General features: G+C 42.0%; 1 protein-coding gene across 3 annotated transcripts in view; it reads right to left on the bottom strand.

The window, feature by feature from the left end:
* The window catches only part of LOC112256535, a 51,687-nt gene that overhangs the window by 6,507 nt on the left and 25,823 nt on the right, over positions 1–19,357 (bottom strand). For all 3 annotated transcript variants that reach the window (XM_024429851.2, XM_024429852.2, XM_024429853.2), the window contains 10 exons: positions 16,847–18,006; positions 13,899–16,582; positions 11,016–11,054; positions 9,764–9,882; positions 9,220–9,534; positions 5,049–5,175; positions 4,900–4,935; positions 3,898–4,076; positions 3,574–3,700; positions 3,226–3,371 (listed from right to left, as the gene is read on the bottom strand). In XM_024429851.2, coding sequence (XP_024285619.1) covers positions 3,226–3,371; positions 3,574–3,700; positions 3,898–4,076; positions 4,900–4,935; positions 5,049–5,175; positions 9,220–9,534; positions 9,764–9,882; positions 11,016–11,054; positions 13,899–16,582; positions 16,847–18,006 — 4,932 coding nt within the window. The remainder of the gene's footprint in view (positions 1–3,225; positions 3,372–3,573; positions 3,701–3,897; positions 4,077–4,899; positions 4,936–5,048; positions 5,176–9,219; positions 9,535–9,763; positions 9,883–11,015; positions 11,055–13,898; positions 16,583–16,846; positions 18,007–19,357) is intronic.

Here is a 19,357-nt window from a genome sequence, read left to right as displayed (position 1 = left end):
TACAATATAACATGTTGTAAATAGCATCATTCCCTCCCATGTTACATAAACTTCAAACAGGTGGTCTGAATATGATCATTATAGGCCTTATCATTTGACTGTAGTCTCTAGTCCTCTAACTTCACTGACATTTTCAACCTCTCCCTGACCGAGTCTGTAATACCTACATGTTTCAAGCAGACCACCATAGTCCCTGTACCCAAGGAAGTAAAGGTAACCTAAATGATTACCGCCCTGTAGTTGATCGTGGACTACAGGAAAGGGCGGGCCGAACAGGCCCCCAATAACATTGACGGGGCTGTAGTGGAGTGGGTCAGGAGTTTCAAATTCGTTGGTGATGTGGACACCTATCATGGTCTAAACACACCAAGACGGTCATGAAGAGGGCACGACAAAACCTCCCTCCCCCAGGAGACTGAAAATATTTGGCGTGGGTCCCCAGATCCTAAAAACGTTCTACAGCTGCATCATCAAAAGCATCCTGACCGGCTGCATTACCGCCTGGTATTACAACTGCTCGGCATCACTGGGGCCAAGCTTCCTGCCATCCAGGACCTATATAATAGGCAGTGTCAGAGGAAAGCCCATAAAATTGTCAGAGACTCCAGTCACCGAAGTCATAGACTGTTTTCTCTGCTACCACACGGCAAACGGTACCGGAGCGCCAAGTGTTGGTCCAAAAGGCTCCTTAACAGCTTCTACCCCCAAGCCATATGAGTGCTGAACAATTAATCAAATGGTCACCGGACTATTTACATTGACCCCCCCCCATTTGTTTTGTACACTGCTGCTACTCGCTGTTTATTATCTATACATAGTCACTTCACCCCCACCTACATGTACAAATTATCTCGACTAAACTGTACCCCCACACACTGACATGGTACTGGTACCCCCTGTATATAGCGTCGTTATTGTTATTTTATTGTGTTACTTTTTATTTTTACTTTAGTTTATTTGGTAAATATTTTCTTAACTCTTCTTGAACTGCACTGTTGGTTAAGGGCTTGTAAGTAAGCATTTCACAGTGAGGTGTATTTGGCACATGTGACAAATAAAGTTTGATTTTATTTTATTTGGAACTTAAATCACTAGCTGTAACTCCATTATATTACTACCAAACCAACAGCCCTAGCATTAGATGTTTATAACTTAAATCACTAGCTGTAGCTCCATTATATTACTACCAAACCAACAGCCCTGGCATTAGATGTTTATAACTTAAATCACTAGCTGTAACTCCATTATATTACTACCAAACCAACAGCCCTGGCATTAGATGTTTATAACTTAAATCACTAGCTGTAGCTCCATACTAGCCAAACAAACCACCCTGGCATTTTGAAAGGTTATAAAACAATTAGTGAGTAAACAGAAGAAGCGTATAAAGAGATGATGTAAGGGTTATCCCCATTCAGTTGTTCAGTCGGAACTACATAAGATTTAGGATTATGCTCTACGAGGCCGATTCCGATGAAAGAATGTACACCTTTCCTACGCACTCCTCAGCATTTGGTATTCAGACTAAACTTATTCAGTCGGGTAATGCGCTCTGCAGGTGTGGCTACCTTGCACGCTCTGAATACATTTAATTCAACCAATTAAAACCCTCCCACTTGCCAACAGTTTTTCTCTGGGAATTTTCATTCAATAGGGTTTTCAGTACATGCATCTGAAGCTATTCCTTTAAATACGGTGTACCGTATAGTAGTAATTTTGGTGACAGACTCGAGAGAACAGGTTCAGAATAGTAGGATCAATTAAAGAAAGACATTTAAATATATGCATACTCGCCTCCGTTTCAGCACCAATTGGTAGATTTATAAATACTCTGATCTTGTAGATTATTTAGGTTTAGGAAAGTATTTATGAATCATAGAAACTGGTTTGGGGAGCCTTTATACACGAAATAAAGAAAACTGTGGTTTGATTCATTCTGAAAGTTGCCACATCCAGTTCTTCAACCTATGGTAATGTTGGAAGGTTAGTGAACATATAATTATAATAGAGAGAATAGTGTACAATATACACGTATGTTTTGCCTGCACTAACCATGGAACAGTGTGATAACACGTATTGTGCCATGTGTCGGATTCAAATGGCTACGCGGCTTGGTCTGCGCTCCGCTCAACAACGTTTTAATTAACCTACATGTCTTTTTTAAATCATCAACTGTTACTAACGATCCTCAGCAACAACCACACATCCATATTGGCGTTTACAGAGGAAGCAAACTTAGGTAAACAAAACAATGGAATGATAATGTCGGCTATACCAACTGAAGGGAACTAACAGTAAATTGGCAGTTAAATATGTGTGGTTATTAGTCCTACTGACGGTTGATAATGAAAGTGGCTAATATTTAACATGATAGAAATAGGAGACAGAGAAAGTCGAGGTAACCTATAATTAAGACATTCGAGAGTGCCCATCCCTACATGTTACAGTGCATGGAGAATGGTGGTGTAAATGTGGTAGAATTATTAGAGAATTAAGTAAAGTTCAGAATACACCTCTGCCACACCTTGATTTCTTAGATCTAACAATGTGAGAATAGCATGCTATTCTCATGCTTAAGTTCAAGGTCAGAGTACGCATAGAAAGAAAAGTGCATAAAAAGGGAATTTTGTTCCATTTAGATGCACTTAACTCGGGTCAAAATCTGGCCCTACATAACTAAATAGTTTGGAAAGATGCATTAAAACGGAAGTGAAAGTTCTAATTTCATTCTAACATAGAGACATTTGTGAAAGCTTATGAACCACTGCGACAACTGAATATACCATGTTACAAAAAAAGCACCGGCATCCATCCTGCTAATAGCCAATGAAGCTGAAGGTAATTCAATTCATGTCTGGAACATGGCCACTCCCTTTTCGAAAAACGTAATAATAATATTGACTCCAGCACTGTGCCTTTACACCCTAATCTCATCTTTTAGAATATGTAACCCTAGAGAGCACTCTCATTCCTCCACCCATTGTCTAACCTTCAGTATTACTTTACTAAGCGTGACATTCACACACCTCTTTCATGTTTGTGCCCTCCGGTGCTGTGTGTGTGAGTGTGTGTTCATTAAAAGCTTGCAATAAGAGGAAAGAGGATAGGAGTGACCCACCTATATATCTCTAGCACAGCAAGCCCAAGCCTTGGTGCAGTTGTGACACACCACGTTTCATTGGATGCAAGGCCTGCTACATAGGACTGTCAGAGAATTTGACTTACACTCCACCCTGGACATTGATGGACTGCGTCTTGGGGCCGCAGCAGGTGTCCTCCATGTTAGTGACAGGCCCCAGCAGGTCCATGTGGACCCCTCTCTCCCCAAAGTCCCTCTCACTGAACAGCTTCACATGGGGAGACAGGAAGTCCTACAACACAGGGAATGTACACACAAACACCATTCAAATGGCCCCTCTGGATTAACAAGATCAAAGTAGACCCATCTTTTCAACTACCTGACCATTCATACTTTGAATCATCAAAACCCATCAAAGACAGGTCGGAAATAGATGAAACAGATTTAAACCATGGTCATGTTCACATAGCTCTGAATAGAGTTGCAATACTTACAGAGCATACAGGGCGCAGTGACAGGAGCTGGTCTCTGTAGCCTCCCCACTCCCTCCAGTCAGGGTACTCCCCCTCCTCCAGGAGATACTGGTGACCCTCAAAGTCTGGCTCATCATAGCCCACCCAGCTACAGGGACAATCAGGAGGGTGATGTTCGAGTACATACAAGCCAATACAGTACAGAATTAATAGACCATTAATCTGTGTTATGATAGGTTAATATGGGCAGAAGGGGGTCATTACATAGTTAGATAAGATACACAATTCTACAATACTATCCCTTACTGTACAGTATGTCAGCTGAGATCAACCACAAGTACGTACAGTCCTCTAAGGATCTTGAGGGATCCCACAGAACACAATGTCTTCCTTTTGACTGGATTCCCTTCTTCCTCCTCCTCCTCCTCCCCATCTTCCTCATCTCCTCCCTCTCTGAAGTCGTACATATCATCGTCAATCTCCACACACTCGCCCTCAAAGCACGGCCTCTCGAACACCAGAGCCTGAGGGGGAGAGAAGGGGTTCAAGTTTAGGCTGATGTGCTGAGGTGGGCAGTGTGCTCCATGCCGTCCCCATCCCCATGCCAGGGCTGCATGCTCCTCATACCACAGATTCCAGCTCCCTAGGCCCTGTACCATCTGGCCAAAACATACTGTATTTCACCACTGCCTGTCTGTCAGTGTAATTTAAGCCCAGATGGCTACATAGTACTTTTTCCTAACCTATAAATCAATCATATGCTTGAATGGATACACAAATGTTCAGCACATACTGGGCCAGACAACTACATTATCAGCCCCTTGAAAACGCATAAACTGCGCTTGCATATTTCTACATTTTAGATTGACTACTGAAATTGACCTAAACAAACAGCTCTACTGGTAACCACAGGCCTGTCTTCTGGGTTAGACAGCGAGAGTGAGAGGATGCAGAGACAGCACACTGATGCCATGTGTCCATAGAGCTGCCAGTGCACACATAGTTCTCTCACTAGTCACTGGCCAATTCACCTGCAACAACAGGCCTGTCTGTCTGATTCACAACGGGCAGATTTGATAAGGCAGAGGATTTAGGATGGCAGCGGAGCTATAATAATATGCCATGTCCTCATATCACAGCTTGTCTTCAGCCATGTCACAAGAATAACATTTTACAAGCCGTTGGTTATTATGAGTTTTGTGATAAGAGGCTCTTGCAGTAGTTGAAACTTCCCACTGTCATTCACTGACTGTATGTTTATTTTTTTCATCCTTAAACATTGATGTAAATATGAATGGCCATGGAAATAGCTATAAAAACAGAAGAATTCACAGAGGGGAAACGTACCTTTACGTCATTAGAATGCTCCACCTTTATCCCACCCTGTAAGACACGGAAAACCACACAGTAGGCTTTTAACATCATAAAGATAAAACAGTGGATGCTATATGGGGAAAGTGATTTTCAGAAAATAAGTACGAATGCCATAATGATACCATTTTGAGGGGTTTCAGAGATCCGATGAATGGCTGAGGGAATCCCCAGGCCTCTGGACAGGGATACTCTCCCACCTCCAACACCGCTAGCAGACCCCCAAACCCTGGGTCACTATACACCAGCCAGCTACAGGACGGGGAAAAGGCCCACACACACACACACACCGCATACAAAGATTAGACACTAAGTGATGTACATCACACCTTTGTTTTTCAGCTCCCATGTAAATATTAATAATAAAGAACATCCCAATACAAGCTCAGGGTGTTAGCCCCGTGATTCTCCTTCACACCTGAGAAGACAGACATGAGTAGATATCCTAAACTATATCTAAAATGACGACATATGTGACTTGTTTCAGGAAACTAGACGTATGTTACACGTCAGTACTTCACAGGAGAGCCATTTGAACGTATATATATACAGTGGGGCAAAAAAGTATTTAGTCAGCCACCAATTGTGCGTGTTCTCCCACTTAAAAAGATGAGAGAGGCCTGCAATTTTCATCATAGGTACACTTCAACTATGACAGACAAAATGACAAAAAAAATCCGGAAAATCACATTGTAGGATTTTTAATGAATTTATTTGCAAATTGTGGTGCAAAATAAGTATTTGGTCAATAACAAAAGTTTATCTCAATACTTTGTTATATACCCTTTGTTGGCAATGACAGAGGTCAAGCGTTTTCTGTAAGTCTTCACGAGGTTTTCACACACTGTTGCTGGTATTTTGGCCCATTCCTCCATGCAGATCTCCTCTAGAGCAGTGATGTTTTGGGGCTGTTGCTGGGCAACACGGACTTTCAACTGCCTCCAAAGATTTTCTATGGGGTTGAGATCTGGAGACTGACTAGGCCACTCCAGGACCTTGAAATGCTTCTTACGAAGCCACTCCTTCGTTGCCCGGGTGGGGGGTTTGGGATCATTGTCATGCTGAAAGACCCAGCCACGTTTCATCTTCAATGCCCTTGCTGATGGAAGGAGGTTTTCACTCAAAATCTCACGATACATGGCCCCATTTATCGGATCAGTCGTCCTGGTCCCTTTGCAGAAAAACAGCCCCAAAGCATGATGTTTCCACTCCCATGCTTCACAGTAGGTATGGTGTTCTTTGGATGCAACTCAGCATTCTTTGTCCTCCAAACACTACGAGTTGAGTTTTTACCAAAAAGTTATATTTTGGTTTCATCTAACATATGACATTCTCCCAATCCTCTTCTGGATCATCTAAATGCTCTCTAGCAAACTTCAGACGGGCCTGGACATGTACTGGCTTAAGCAGGGGGACACGTCTGGCACTGCAGGATTTGAGTCCCTGGCGGCGTAGTGTGTTACTGATGGTAGGCTTTGTTACTTTGGTCCCAGCTCTCTGCAGGTCATTCACTAGGTCCCCCCGTGTGGTTCTGGGATTTCTGCTCACCATTCTTGTGATCATTTTGACCCCACGGGGTGAGATCTTGCGTGGAGACCCAGATCGAGGGAGATTATCAGTGGTTCTTGTATGTCTTTCATTTCCTAATAATTGCTCCCACAGTTGATTTCTTCAAACCAAGCTGCTTACCTATTGCAGATTCAGTCTTCCCAGCCTGGTGCAGGTCTACAATTTTGTTTCTGGTGTCCTTTGACAGCTCTTTGGTCTTGGCCATAGTGGAGTTTGGAGTGTGACTGTTTGAGGTTGTGGACAGGTGTCTTTTATACTGATAACAAGTTCAAACAGGTGCCATTAATACAGGTAACGAGTGGAGAACAGATGAGCCTCTTAAAGAAGTTACAGGTCTGTGAGAGCCAGAAATCTTGCTTGTTTGTAGGTGACCAAATACTTATTTTCCACCATAATTTGCAAATAAATTCAAAAAAAATCCTACAATGTGATTTTCTGGATTTTTTTCTCTCATTTTGTCTGTCATAGTTGAAGTGTACCTATGATGAAAATTTACAGGCCTCTCTCATCTTTTTAAGTGGGAGAACTTGCACAATTGGTGGCTGACTAAATACTTTTTTGCCCCACTGTATATTTTTATCAAAATGCGTTTTTTGGACAGAAATGCCTTCTGGAAAATGTGAACTTCATGTGTCGTAATAACAAACATGTATGTCACCTGTAAATACGAGCCTAGTTGGTTTAACAACAGAAAAAGAAAGCAATGATTTGCTGAGATAATGAGTGGGCTGGACATGCCAAGAGATGAATTTGGATTGGTCTGCCATGTAGCACACTCCTGTCTATTTGAGCTGGTCAGTAACATTATGTGTAGGTAATTCTGTCTAATACGGCTTTAAAATATATATATATATATATATATATATATATATATATATATATATATTGCATAGTAGAAATGCATAAGTGTTGCTCTCCACTTTCTGGAGGACTGAGTTTTGAAATCAATGGAATTAGAGTATGATAGCTAAGGAGATTGAGAAAACACCCGTCTCCGGATTACATCTTCAAACTAAGGGAAACCATGGCATCTGTGAGAGAGGGAGAAGCGTCCATCCATACGGGTAAGATAGTCTAGCTAGCTCCATTTTCAGATATTACACATTTCAAATTTTTGTCAGAAAGTTGTTTTCATTTCAAGTTAGTGTACTGTTAGCTAGCTAGCTAACGTTAGCTGACTGGCTCGTTAGCTGACGTTACGTGTATGATCTGTGTAGTAATATTATTCGAATCTCAGAGCCATTTGTTTTGCTAGTTATAGCCTAATGTTAGCACGCTAACATTGAACCTGGTTGGTTAGCTATCTGCAGAATCATGCAGGGTAGTAAGTTGGGAGTTGGGATTATGGTTCATTGTTTAGTTAGTTAGCTACATGTCTTAACAAAAGACTCCACTATGCAAGTATCCATTTCAAGTAAAATGGTCAGGGTGAGCTGTTCCCTCATTTGTGTCTGGAAGTAGCTAGCAAGCTAGCCAACGTTAGACAGTTACTTTGGGTGCCTGATTGCTGTTGTTAGGTCAGCTAACGTTACATGTATGATCTGTGTAGTAATATTATTTGTTTCTCAGAGCCATTTGCTTGGCTAGTTATAGCCTAATGCTAGCTAACATTGAACCTGATTGGTTAGCTACCTGCAGATTCATGCAGGTTAGTAACGTAATAAATTGGGATTATGGTTCATTGTTTAGCTAGCTAGCTACATTTCTAAACAAAAGACTCCACTATGCAAGTAACAATTTCAATAGAATGGTAATGATGTCATTGCAACAACTGTTGATAGATGTAGCTGGTAAATTCGCTCTGGCTATCTACTCCGATTTCAGAGCACTCTCATCTGAGTGTGCCAGAGCGCAGAATAACTGACACATTTACAAACGCTCAACACTATGCTCTGGTCAGAGTAAGCTGTTCTCACATTTGTGTCTGGTAGTAGCTAGCAAGCTAACCAACGTTAGCCAGTTAGCTCGGGGGCTTGACTGCTGATGTTAAGACAGAACGCTTGGATCAAGCCTTAAAGAGATGGGTTGGGATAAAGCTTAAGAGGGTGTGAACGATGCTGAATGGGTGTAGACAAAGAGGTCTCCAGGAGGTGTACCAAAACATTCAAAGGCCATTTTCTCAAAAGTGAGGTTACAAGTTTATCAACTTTCAAAGCAGAATTACTTTCCCATTGTTCCTCAACTGTAGTGTATAAAATACCATTTTCTAGCTCGGAGTCTCTACTTTTTTCCAATGTAAAAAGCACCATTTCAAATTTTGCTACATAAGACCGAATCGAGCCGGTCGGTCACATATATAAAATCACCAAGGTAACTACTGTATATAGAAAACAACAACAGTTTGTGTGACTGAGTGAACACATCTAACGGCAGGTTTAAGTCACTCCAACAAACAAACAGGCCAGCCTGCATTCCACTGAGGAAAGAGAAGATGCCAGACCAATACACTCTCAGGTCTTATTCTGTATTTCATATGACACGGTATATCTAAAGTGAAGTAAGCTCTGTCTATGAGAAGAATTGGCAACAATAATGCATACACAAAATCATGAATGAACATGCAAAATGAGAGTTTGCAAACTGTTTCATCCATTTCAACACGCTTTTGAGCAATAGCAAGCCTGCTGGGGCGATGTAGTCCAGTATACTGGATTCAATTGAATATTATAGCAATATCTGGACTATGAGTTGGACCTTCAACCGTGTTGGTATGTGGGTAGAACTTACACTCCAGAGTGGACCTTGATGGAGCCGGTGTTCTGTATGTTCCCATAGGAACAGATCTCAATGGAGTCGTCACAGAATGATGACATCCTCCCCAGACCATTCACCTCAGTGTACAGGTCAATCTGAGGTAAACTGTAGTCCCTCACTGCCAGGCGGATGGATCCGATGATCATGGGTGAAGTTGGGACAGGCTGATCCATCTGGTCCAGTGCCCCTGATGTCACCTCCTCTGCCCACACGTTGACCAGCTCCATGGGGCCCTCCTCCAAGGCGATGGTCCGCCCCTGGAACCCTGGCTTCTCATATAGCAGCCAGCTACACAGACAGGAAGTGATGACACACAGAGGCATGTTCATAACAGTGACAATATGTTTAGAGTTGCTGTCATGCTTCGTTAATATGAGACATTTATCCATTCATAAAGGATTGTGTCAAGTTAATAAGATTTTTATGTGTGTGAGATTTGTATTAATCTAAGCATTTATTCATGGAATAAAGAGTAAGGGAACGAGGGAAGAATGTTGTCCCCAACAAACGGTCTTACCATCCCCTGATGACCCTGACTGAGATGACAGGAGACAGCTTCATCATGGAGGCATCCTCCACGTCACCAAACACATCGTAGGCCTCTCCTTCAAACTGAGCCTGCTCATGGAGCACTATCTACAACAGGAAGTAGAGATGGACAGTAAGTACATCTCATGGTCATTACATGTGACACTTGGTGGTTGTATCATGGCCACTTGTAACTTCTTAAACACACTTAGAAAAAAGGGTTCCTCAAGGGTTCTTTAGGAAGGGTGATTGTTCTATGTGGAACCATAATGACTCAAAGAACCCTTTGAGCCCTTCAATGTTTTTTGCAGTTCAGAAAAGGTTTATTTCCTGTTTAAGTGATAATTAAAGTGTAGGGGCGGTGGCTCATTAGAATATTTTGGGGTGTGGTTTGCACCCATATCTTTTCGTGCAACCGTGAGTGAGTGTCATTCCAGTTGATCTAATCTGTTACATATTAAATATGACTATGGCCAGTGTTGGTGCCTTGTGAAAAACCCACATATGGCCTTGAGTCTATTGAGAACTGTTGTCTAAATTAGTGGTTCTGAATTCTCTCCTCAGGGACACACAGCCATTCCAGAGCTAGCACATGCACACCTGATTCATCTTGTCATTAACACAATAAGGACACCTATGGGTTTTTTACAATATAATATGGCTAACCAGAATTAAAAAATCCTGATGGTTCTTCAAAAGGTTTTGTAGATTGAGAAAGTGTCTTTATAAAACCATTCTCCATAAAGGTTCTGTAATGAACCATTCATAAGGATTCTATATAGCACCAAAAAGGGTTATAATGATAGCGGAACCCTTTTTGGTGCTATATAGAACCTTTATTTATTGGTTCTTTATAGAACCTTAGGAAATGGTTCTTTAAATCACCATAAAGGTTCCATTTAGAACATTATGAGCATGATTCCTTGTAGAACCTTCAAAAAACGGTTCTATGTAACACCAAAATAGGATCCACTATTGTTACGAGCCAAATAGCCCTTATTTGGCACTATATAGAACCATTTGTTTTTAGTGTGTAAAATATAATTGAATACTGCAGATGTTGTTTTATTAAATATCTATCAGGATTATCACCATGAAATATGAATAATTATATGAGAGTAAATCATTTAGAACTCTCCAAAACACCACGAGGTGTATACCTTGCATCACATTATAATATCAGTGTGTTACTGTAAAACACTGGATATTGGATAGTTAGTTTAATGTAAAGTCAACTGTACCTTCCCAGGCCGTTTATGAAACCCTCTCGCTTCTGGAATCTGCAAAGGAAAAGAGAGCATGCTGTCTTTCATTTTCTTCTGAGGGACTGGGGGGTGGAAAAGCAGAAGTATCCTGTGTATTTCCTGTACTCCCGACAAAACTATGGACCGCCTCCAGATAAAAATAACTCAAAAGACTAGCAGTTAAAAATTTGCCAGCTTAAGAACATCAATAGTTAGTCATCTACATGGTATTTGGCGTGTAAGAAAAAAACATTGGTCTACACCCACTGCTTGCTGGGAAGGAAGTACGATGGCAATCGTGGCATCTGGCTCATATAAACAGAACAGCACGAGAGAAGTCGGGCTATTCGCATGTTGATAAAAACTGGTGCACAAAATGAGGTCGTTCTGGACGTATATGAAACATTTATTGTGAAGAATGCCTTTTCTTCTCGTCTTTCCATGTAAACAATGTATGGCTTGTTTCTAAGAGACATAACGTGTAAAGATCTACAACTTGTGAATGGATTTCAACATTCCAAAAGAAAAAGATGGACCTGAGGTGATTTAGTGATGTGTTGCCCTGGGGATAGATAATACTGTCACTACCAGGACTTTGTTCAAGGTGAACCGTTTCTGAAGGACCTGCCCAGTCCATAAAATAATGCCTTGCAGGTCAAAACTCATTCAGTTGTTAAAGTGATTTATCAGTTTGAAGCAGTAAAGCAGTGACGGTACTGAGCGAATGTAATAGAAGCAGGTGGAGACAACCATGGCTATACTAAACGGTCAAAAGTTTGAGAACATCTACTAATTTTTCTTTATTTTTACTATTTTCTACATTGTAGAATAATAGTGAAGACATCAAAACTATGAAACAACACATATGAAATCATGTAGTAACCAAAATATATTTCATATTTGAGATTCTTCAAATAGCCACCCTTTGCCTTGATGACAGCTTTGCACACGCTTGGCATTCTCTCAACAAGCTTCACGAGGTAGTCACCTGGAACGCATTTAAATTAACAGGTGTGCATTGTTAAAAGTACATTTTGTGGAAATTCTTCCCTTCTTAATCATTTGAGCCAATCAGTTGTGCTGTGTCAAGGTAGGGGTGGTATAGAGAAGATAACCCTATTTGGTAAACGACCAAGTCCATATCATGGTAAGAACAGCTCAAATAAGCAAAGAGAAGGACGGTCAGTCGTTTCAGAACATTTCAAGAACTTTGAAAGTTTCTTCAAGTGCAGTCGCAAGAACCATTAAGCGCTATGATGAAAATGGCTTTCATGAGGACCGCCACAGGAATGGAAGACCCAGAGTTACCTCTGCTGCAGAGGACAAGTTCATTAGAGTTACCAGCCTTTTTTGGTTCCAACCACCATGTCTTTGTGAGACGGGGTGTGGGTAAACGTATGATCTCTGCATGTGTATTTCCCACCGTAAAGCATGGAGGAGGAGGTGTTATGGTGTGGGGGTGCTTTGCTGGTGACACGGTCAGTGATTTATTTAGAATTCAAGGCACACTTAACCAGCATGGCTACTACAACATTCTGCAGCGATACGCCATTGCATCTGGTTTGGGCTTAGTGGGACTATCATTTGCTTTTCAATAGGACAATGACTCAACACACCTCCAGGCTGTGTAAGGGCTATTTGACCAAGAAGGAGAGTGATGGAGTGCTGCATCAGATGACCTGGCTTCCACAATGCCCTGACCTCAACCCAATTGAGATGGTTCGGGATGAGTCGGACCGCAGAGTGAAGGAAAAGCAGCCAACAAATGCTCAGCATATGTGGGAACTCCTTCAAGACTGTTGGAAAAGCATTCCAGGTGAAGCTGGTTGAGAGAATGCCAAGAGTGTGCAAAGCTGTCATCAAGGCAAAGGGTGGCTATTTGAAGAAACTCAAATATAAATATATTTTGATTTGTTTAACACTTTTTTGGTTACTACATGATTCCATATGTGCTATTTCATAGTTTTGATGTCTTCACTATTATTCTACAATGTAGAAAATAGTAAAAATAAAGAAAAACACTTGAATGAGTAGGTGTTCTAAAACTTTTGACCGGTAGTGTGTGTCTTAATCATACACTTCTGTATTGTCTCTATGTAAAATAACTTCTAAATCTAGTCAAAGTAGGGGAGACCGGGGTTGGTGTCACACTTTTTAGTCTTGTGCGTATTTCTCAGCACCAGTATATCAAACAATACTATTTTCAATATTAGGAGAAAGACCAAGGACTTGGGTTAAAATGGGATTCCTTTTTATCCTAATATCTTACCCCAACATAAGTCATCAAATACTCTGACTACTTGTGACAACCAGACCCATCACGGGGTTGGATGTCACACAGTATGCTGGTGGTTGTCACAATGTTTGCTAGTAGCTTCTTCCTTTTGTAACAGCATATGAAGCAATTGGGCATAAATAGTCTTAGAAATAGCCAAGCCTTTCTTTGATTGAACAATATTCCTAACAAAATTCAGCATTTTATGCCGTGAGAATAACATTTTGAGTACATTTGCGTGTGTATGCGCCCAACCACCCGCTAAATAAGATGGCCCAACCACCCGCTAAATAAGATGCTAGTTACCACATGGCTTGACCTAGGAACTCCGAAATAAGAACTTTTCAACAAACATAACTGTTGGATACAGGATACGTGGATCTTTTTTAAATATTTATTTTTACCTATGAAGAAGAACACAAATTCCCGTCACTTCAATGTTTTGTCATCCTGATATAAATTGACCAACCTGTGAGACAACCAACCCCGGTCTGCCCTACCTGGCTAAAGAGATTTTAGACAGATAAATAAAATAAGGTAGACACAGCAACAATGCAAAACCCCAAACTGTCAGTTGGTTTCATGCAGTCATCTGAGACTCTTACCTTTGTGTTGGCTGTAAGAAGACCATTCAGAGCGGCCTGTGGGGGATGGTTATTGGTTGAAAGATGTCCTAACGTAAGTCCCTTTACGCCCATATTCAGAGGAGGAAGTCCAGCACCCTGACCTAGGTCCATTACAGTACTAACCAAAGCACTCTGTGTAACATTACTCTGTGAAGCTCCTTTGTCTTCCCTGAGACATTTCTCCAGGTGATCTGGTAGCTTTAGCTCAGTGAATGAGGGCAAAGAAGGAGGTGAAGAGGGACTGATTATTGACTCACAAGCTGCACCCACAAGCAGGCCTGGATCCATACCGCTCCCGCCCGCCCTTCCTGGCACTGTGCCCTGGGTTGTAAGAGAAGGAGGAGCACCAATTGAGGAGGAAGGATCCCCGTTGCCCTTTCCGGAAGTCTTGGGGGAACTCAACAATTTGGACAGTATGGACATCCTTCCAAGCCGCGACGAGAGCTGCCCGGTTTCTTCTCCTTTCCCTTGCTCCTCTTCCTTCTCTACCTCCCTCTTCACTTCTACCTTCACTTCCACCTCTCCATCTTTCCTGTCTGTTTGATACCCTGGTTTTCTCAGGGCTCTAGATGGAGACTGGAGAGCTTTGTAGAGAAGGCTACCCTCTGCTCTATTCTGTCTTGTCCGTGTCTTGTCCTCCCTGTGAGGCTGTTTCTTTATCAACATGGCCGGGGTTACTTTATCCTTCGTCCTCTTCTTCAGGCCAAACTGAAAGCCCTCAGCATCAAAGGGGTTCTCGAAGCGGTCCTCCTTGATGGCGGGCAGAGCAAAGGGGGGTGAGGGGGTCTTGGGATGACTGTGGTGCCTCTTGGAGGGCAGGGAAAAGGGGGTGCCCAGTTCCTTTATGTTCCTGATGAAGTCCTCCACATTGTCAGACTCAGCCAGACTCTCATCCTCGCTGGCTGAACAGTCCAGCCTCCTCTTGGTCTCCCTCTTCTGCTCCCGCTTGGATCTGTGCTCCACATCTAACCAGCTGGAGGGAGAGGCCTGTTTCAAAGGGAGAGGTTTAAGGGGAGAGGGGTGCTTCGGAGAAGTTGGCGGCTGAAGAGGCAGTTCAGTATTGGGGGTTGCTTTTTGAGTTTTAGGGGGTTCTTTGAGGACCAATACCTTCTCATCCTGAGATTTTGTGCTTATGGTTTTTGATTCCTGTTTTGTGTCTAATATCTTAAAGGCTGTGTTTTTAGTCACTCCTTCACTTGGTCTATCTTCTTGTTTTGTCACCTTCTTCTTTTCCTTAGCCTTTGTGGTTATGGACTTTGATTCCTGTTTTGCATCCATCTTAGTTACGGTACTCTTATTGGCTGCCTCATGGGGTTTGTCCTCTTGTTTCTTTCCTTTGTGTGGCTGCCTATGTGCATTTGCCAAATTATGTGTCAGTGAAGGAACCTCTTTGTTCAGTTGGACCTCTCCATTTTCAACTGTTTTCTGAACAATCCCACCCTTTGTTAGAATGTCTGAGACCTTCACTGGCTCTCCCTCCTTCTGTATTTCACTCTCTTTCCTAAAAACTATGGATATATCAGAATCTATGGCATTACCAATAGGTACTATATCTGGGGTTTGAACATTAGCTAGTGCCTGTGATTTGTCCTCCAAGCCAATCAGATTTGTCTGTGTTGCCATATTGAGACTATCTCCACTTTCAACCACAGTGGAGGCATTTTTGGGTGAGCTTTCCTTAGCTTCATCCAGGCCATTTTCCACAGGCTGATTTGTACTACCTATTTCCTCTCCAGCACCAGATATGAGCTTCTCTGATGCTGTAGAGGTATTGTCATTGCTCTCATTACTCTTCTGATTGGTTCGGGTGTCAGTGTCAGCATGAATGCGGTCAGTCAATGCAGGCTTGGTAGATGCATATATTACTTCCTCATGGGTAGGTGTGCCTGAGGCAGACACAATGGGGCTTGGTTCAGATGGGCGTTTCTCCACAACGACACCTGGCTCTACATTACCTGTCAGCAGCTGTGGTGTATCTGTTAAGGCTTCCACATAGTCACGGTCAATCTCTGATGAGAGATCTGGGGGTGGTTTGGTTTGATGTTTCTGTGTAACAGAGGTAGTTCTGACTGACAGGGATTTTTCTTGTGCAATTTCCGATTTTGCATCCAGTTTTGTTACAGGTGTACTACTACTGCTGTCCTTCAGTGATTCCTTCGTTCCAGTGATTGCTGGTTTATTTGTTTGATATTTTACAAGCTCAGTGCTACAGTCTGCTACTAGTGAGGAGCCTGTTGCTGGTTTGGTTTGTTGATCTTCTATCTGAGAGTTATCTGTGATCAGCGACACATGATCTTGTACTGGTGTAGATTGTGTTTCAGATAGTGTTTCAGAGTTCACAGTTTGCTCAAATTTCTTAAGGGGTTTGCTGCGTTTTCCTTTAGGCGGGGTTTTCTGACGGAACATCGGAAGCTTGCTAGCCACAGTTACAGAATCACTTGGATCTTTCACTGGACTTTTCAAACTCCCAGCATCCTCAGCAGTCTTGTTCATGATGGGAGATGTGATGTTACTCTGCTTCTTCAGTCTAAGGAAGGCAGGTTTCTCTGACTTTGTTGGTACCAGTGCGGGAGAGGTGGGTGTGTCACCATCGTCATGTGGAGTGCTCTTATTGGAGAGCTGTTGGGGCAAGTTTGTTGGCAAAGGGCAAGGCAGCTTGCTTCCTGTTGGTGATGCATTAGTTAGTCAGACAATTCGTATAACGGTGTGTTGGTTCGTTTTTAATCATACAATGCAAAATGAGAGCTATCACTCTATAAAATATGTGAAATGTAAAATACCTCAAGTCCATCAAAGCAATTAAACAATTCTGAAACATTACCACTACTAAACACACAGCTAAAGTGTGTTAGCTAGACAGATGCCATAAGCAAGCAGAGAATCTTATTAATACTGCATGTTTAAAATGCACGACACATTTGTCTTACCCTTCTCAGGTTCAGGGATCAGGGTCTCATCTGTGGGCCTTTCCTCTGGGCTGGGAAGCTCCTGCTGCTTTGGACTGGTTGGTGTGGAAGGCCAACTACTGACACCTGATGCTCTCTCAGTGGTTTTGGTCTTTTTACTGCCTGTGTCGATGGTTTGGAGTTTACCATTTTTCGCCTTTCTGACCGAAGAGTTGTCAGGGGCTTTGGGTAACCGACTCTTTGGTATCATGCTGCTGTTGTTGCTGTCTGGGTGTGTGGGAGTCTGTTTTTTCACATCTTTGGGTTCACTTGTTTTGGCAGTGGTAGTGTTGTCCTCTGGGTCTTTCTCCAGTCCATTGACCAGGTTAACCTTATCTGAACTATCTTTGCTCTTATCTTTGCTGAACTTCACAGGTGACATGAGTGGTACTTTAGTAGGTGAGACCTCTTCTGACTTAACAGGCGCAGAAGTTTGTTTTTCTCCTGAACCCACTCCCTTCACCTCTTCAACAATAGGCTTTGTGCCTGTTTTCATCATTAAATGTTTAGGTTCAGGAGTTTTCTGTTGTTTGGAACCAGCCACAGGCACAACCTCTGAAACATCAACCACTGAGGTTGTGTCTGGTGATACTGGGGGTTTCAATGCAGATTCTGATAATGACTTTTTGGGGATTCTCGACTTGGGGCTGTCGGTGACCTCTGTTTTTTCTGCAGTGAGTTGACCCTTTGATGTAGACGGCATAACCTCTGTTTTCTCCCCGCCATCTTTAGTTGTCCTTTGCGATGGAGCCCCACTAGAAACCCCCGACTTTCCACCATCTGTGAGAACCTTTCCCTTAGCCATGTCCAGGCCAGCTTTGGACTTGGGTCCAACAGAAGGAGATGGGCTCTTTAACCGACTGGCTACATGTCCTACTTTATCCCCTGGTTTAGACGGGGTGACCTGGGGCATCCCCTGACCTCTAACCCCTGAACCCCCAGTGTTAGGCTGTGTTTTGCGTCCTGGCATGGTTGTGGTTGGAGAGGCCTCATCCAGATCTGGGGTTGGGGAACTGTCTACAGCCTTGGGCTCATGGTGGCTTAGGTCAAAGTCTGTACCCTCAGTTATCTCTCCCACAGAGATGATACAGTCATTGTTTGGTTCCTTGAGATTTACATTCACCTTTTTGAGGCTTGGCAGCCTGGAGAGAAAAGATGGAAAAATAGTGAGTAGCCCTTTCCTGCAGACAGTGACCAAAAGCTCCCTCTTTCGCCTCATGGGTAGAATGTTATTTATATTTTTCTTTCATTAATAAAGATTATAAAAATGTATAAAACATTTCTACGTCAAACAGTTTGGTTATATTTTAGTCTTCTGTGATGTATATAAAGTGTAATATTGGGATGCAAACTCAAAATGGAACACATTTCACCTCTATATCTGACATGGTACAAGTGTCTTCTATTTTTAAGCCCATAACCATGTGTGTGAGGTGTACACTTCTGTTTTAAAGTAGATTTGTTTAAGACTACCAATAATCACTCTGCGTGATCCTGATTTAGCCCACTGCAGTAAAAGGTTCACTTTGAGGGGAGGAGGGGAAAACAATTTAGTGTGCAGAATAAACTTGTCACCACAAACAGGTGTGCTTGTTAAACTCAGGTAACATGACATTGATGCTACCTGTTTTATACATTCAACTTTAAAATATATAAACACATTCTTCAGATGAAGAAAAACAGCCTTTAGCAATACCCATAAGTGCAAAGTGAAACTGAAATAAAATCTTTCTGTTCTGTGTAACTTGACAAAACAGATTTTTCTAAACTGCTCTTAATTAAAACTTTCAGTAATGTAGAACATCCCCTCGGGTATCAGTATAATAGTAGAAATGTGATTCCATTGAGGTACAGTATAACAATAGTTTTCATCTAAAAACAGGCTATTCCACCTGAATATGATACCACTAAATACATATTCCTTGTGACAATAGTACATCTGATAGATGGATATCAGAATGGCATGCCTCACTTTTATCAGCATTGTATTGTTTCTATTCAGCAAACCTTTTAGTCAAACAAAGTGAGTGACTTGTGGTCACTTTCAGAGTAACTTTCGTCATGAGTCACCATTCAGGATGGAAATAACGCCTGAAGTAAACACAGCCCAGTGGTCACAGATGTGTATTCCACATTGGTTTAAATTAATTTCACTGAAATGATGTGGAAACAATGTTGAATGAACCAATGAGTGCCCAGTTTGAGATGCCCTCCATTTTGATTGAAATATCACAACAGCTCATTTGAACAAACAATTTTTCTTTTCTTTCAGTGATTATAATTGGCAGGTTACATCTCATGCAATATATATTATATTTTCCACGTCCTATCTTTATCTACTATGAATGTTCTGTTTACAAACTTCTGCTTACTCCACTAAAGTGGCCTCCAAAATAACTAGTGTGAAATGTTACAGTAAATTGGAAAAACAGTTATTTTAAAGACAATCTTGGTTGGGCTGAACATCTATGATATTTTCTCTTCAGAATCCCC

This window comes from Oncorhynchus tshawytscha, linkage group LG08 (assembly GCF_018296145.1).
Source record: "Oncorhynchus tshawytscha isolate Ot180627B linkage group LG08, Otsh_v2.0, whole genome shotgun sequence".
Taxonomy (NCBI): domain Eukaryota; kingdom Metazoa; phylum Chordata; class Actinopteri; order Salmoniformes; family Salmonidae; genus Oncorhynchus; species Oncorhynchus tshawytscha.
The sequence above is the reverse complement of the archived record's forward strand: the minus strand, read 5'-3'. Positions and strand labels throughout refer to the sequence as shown.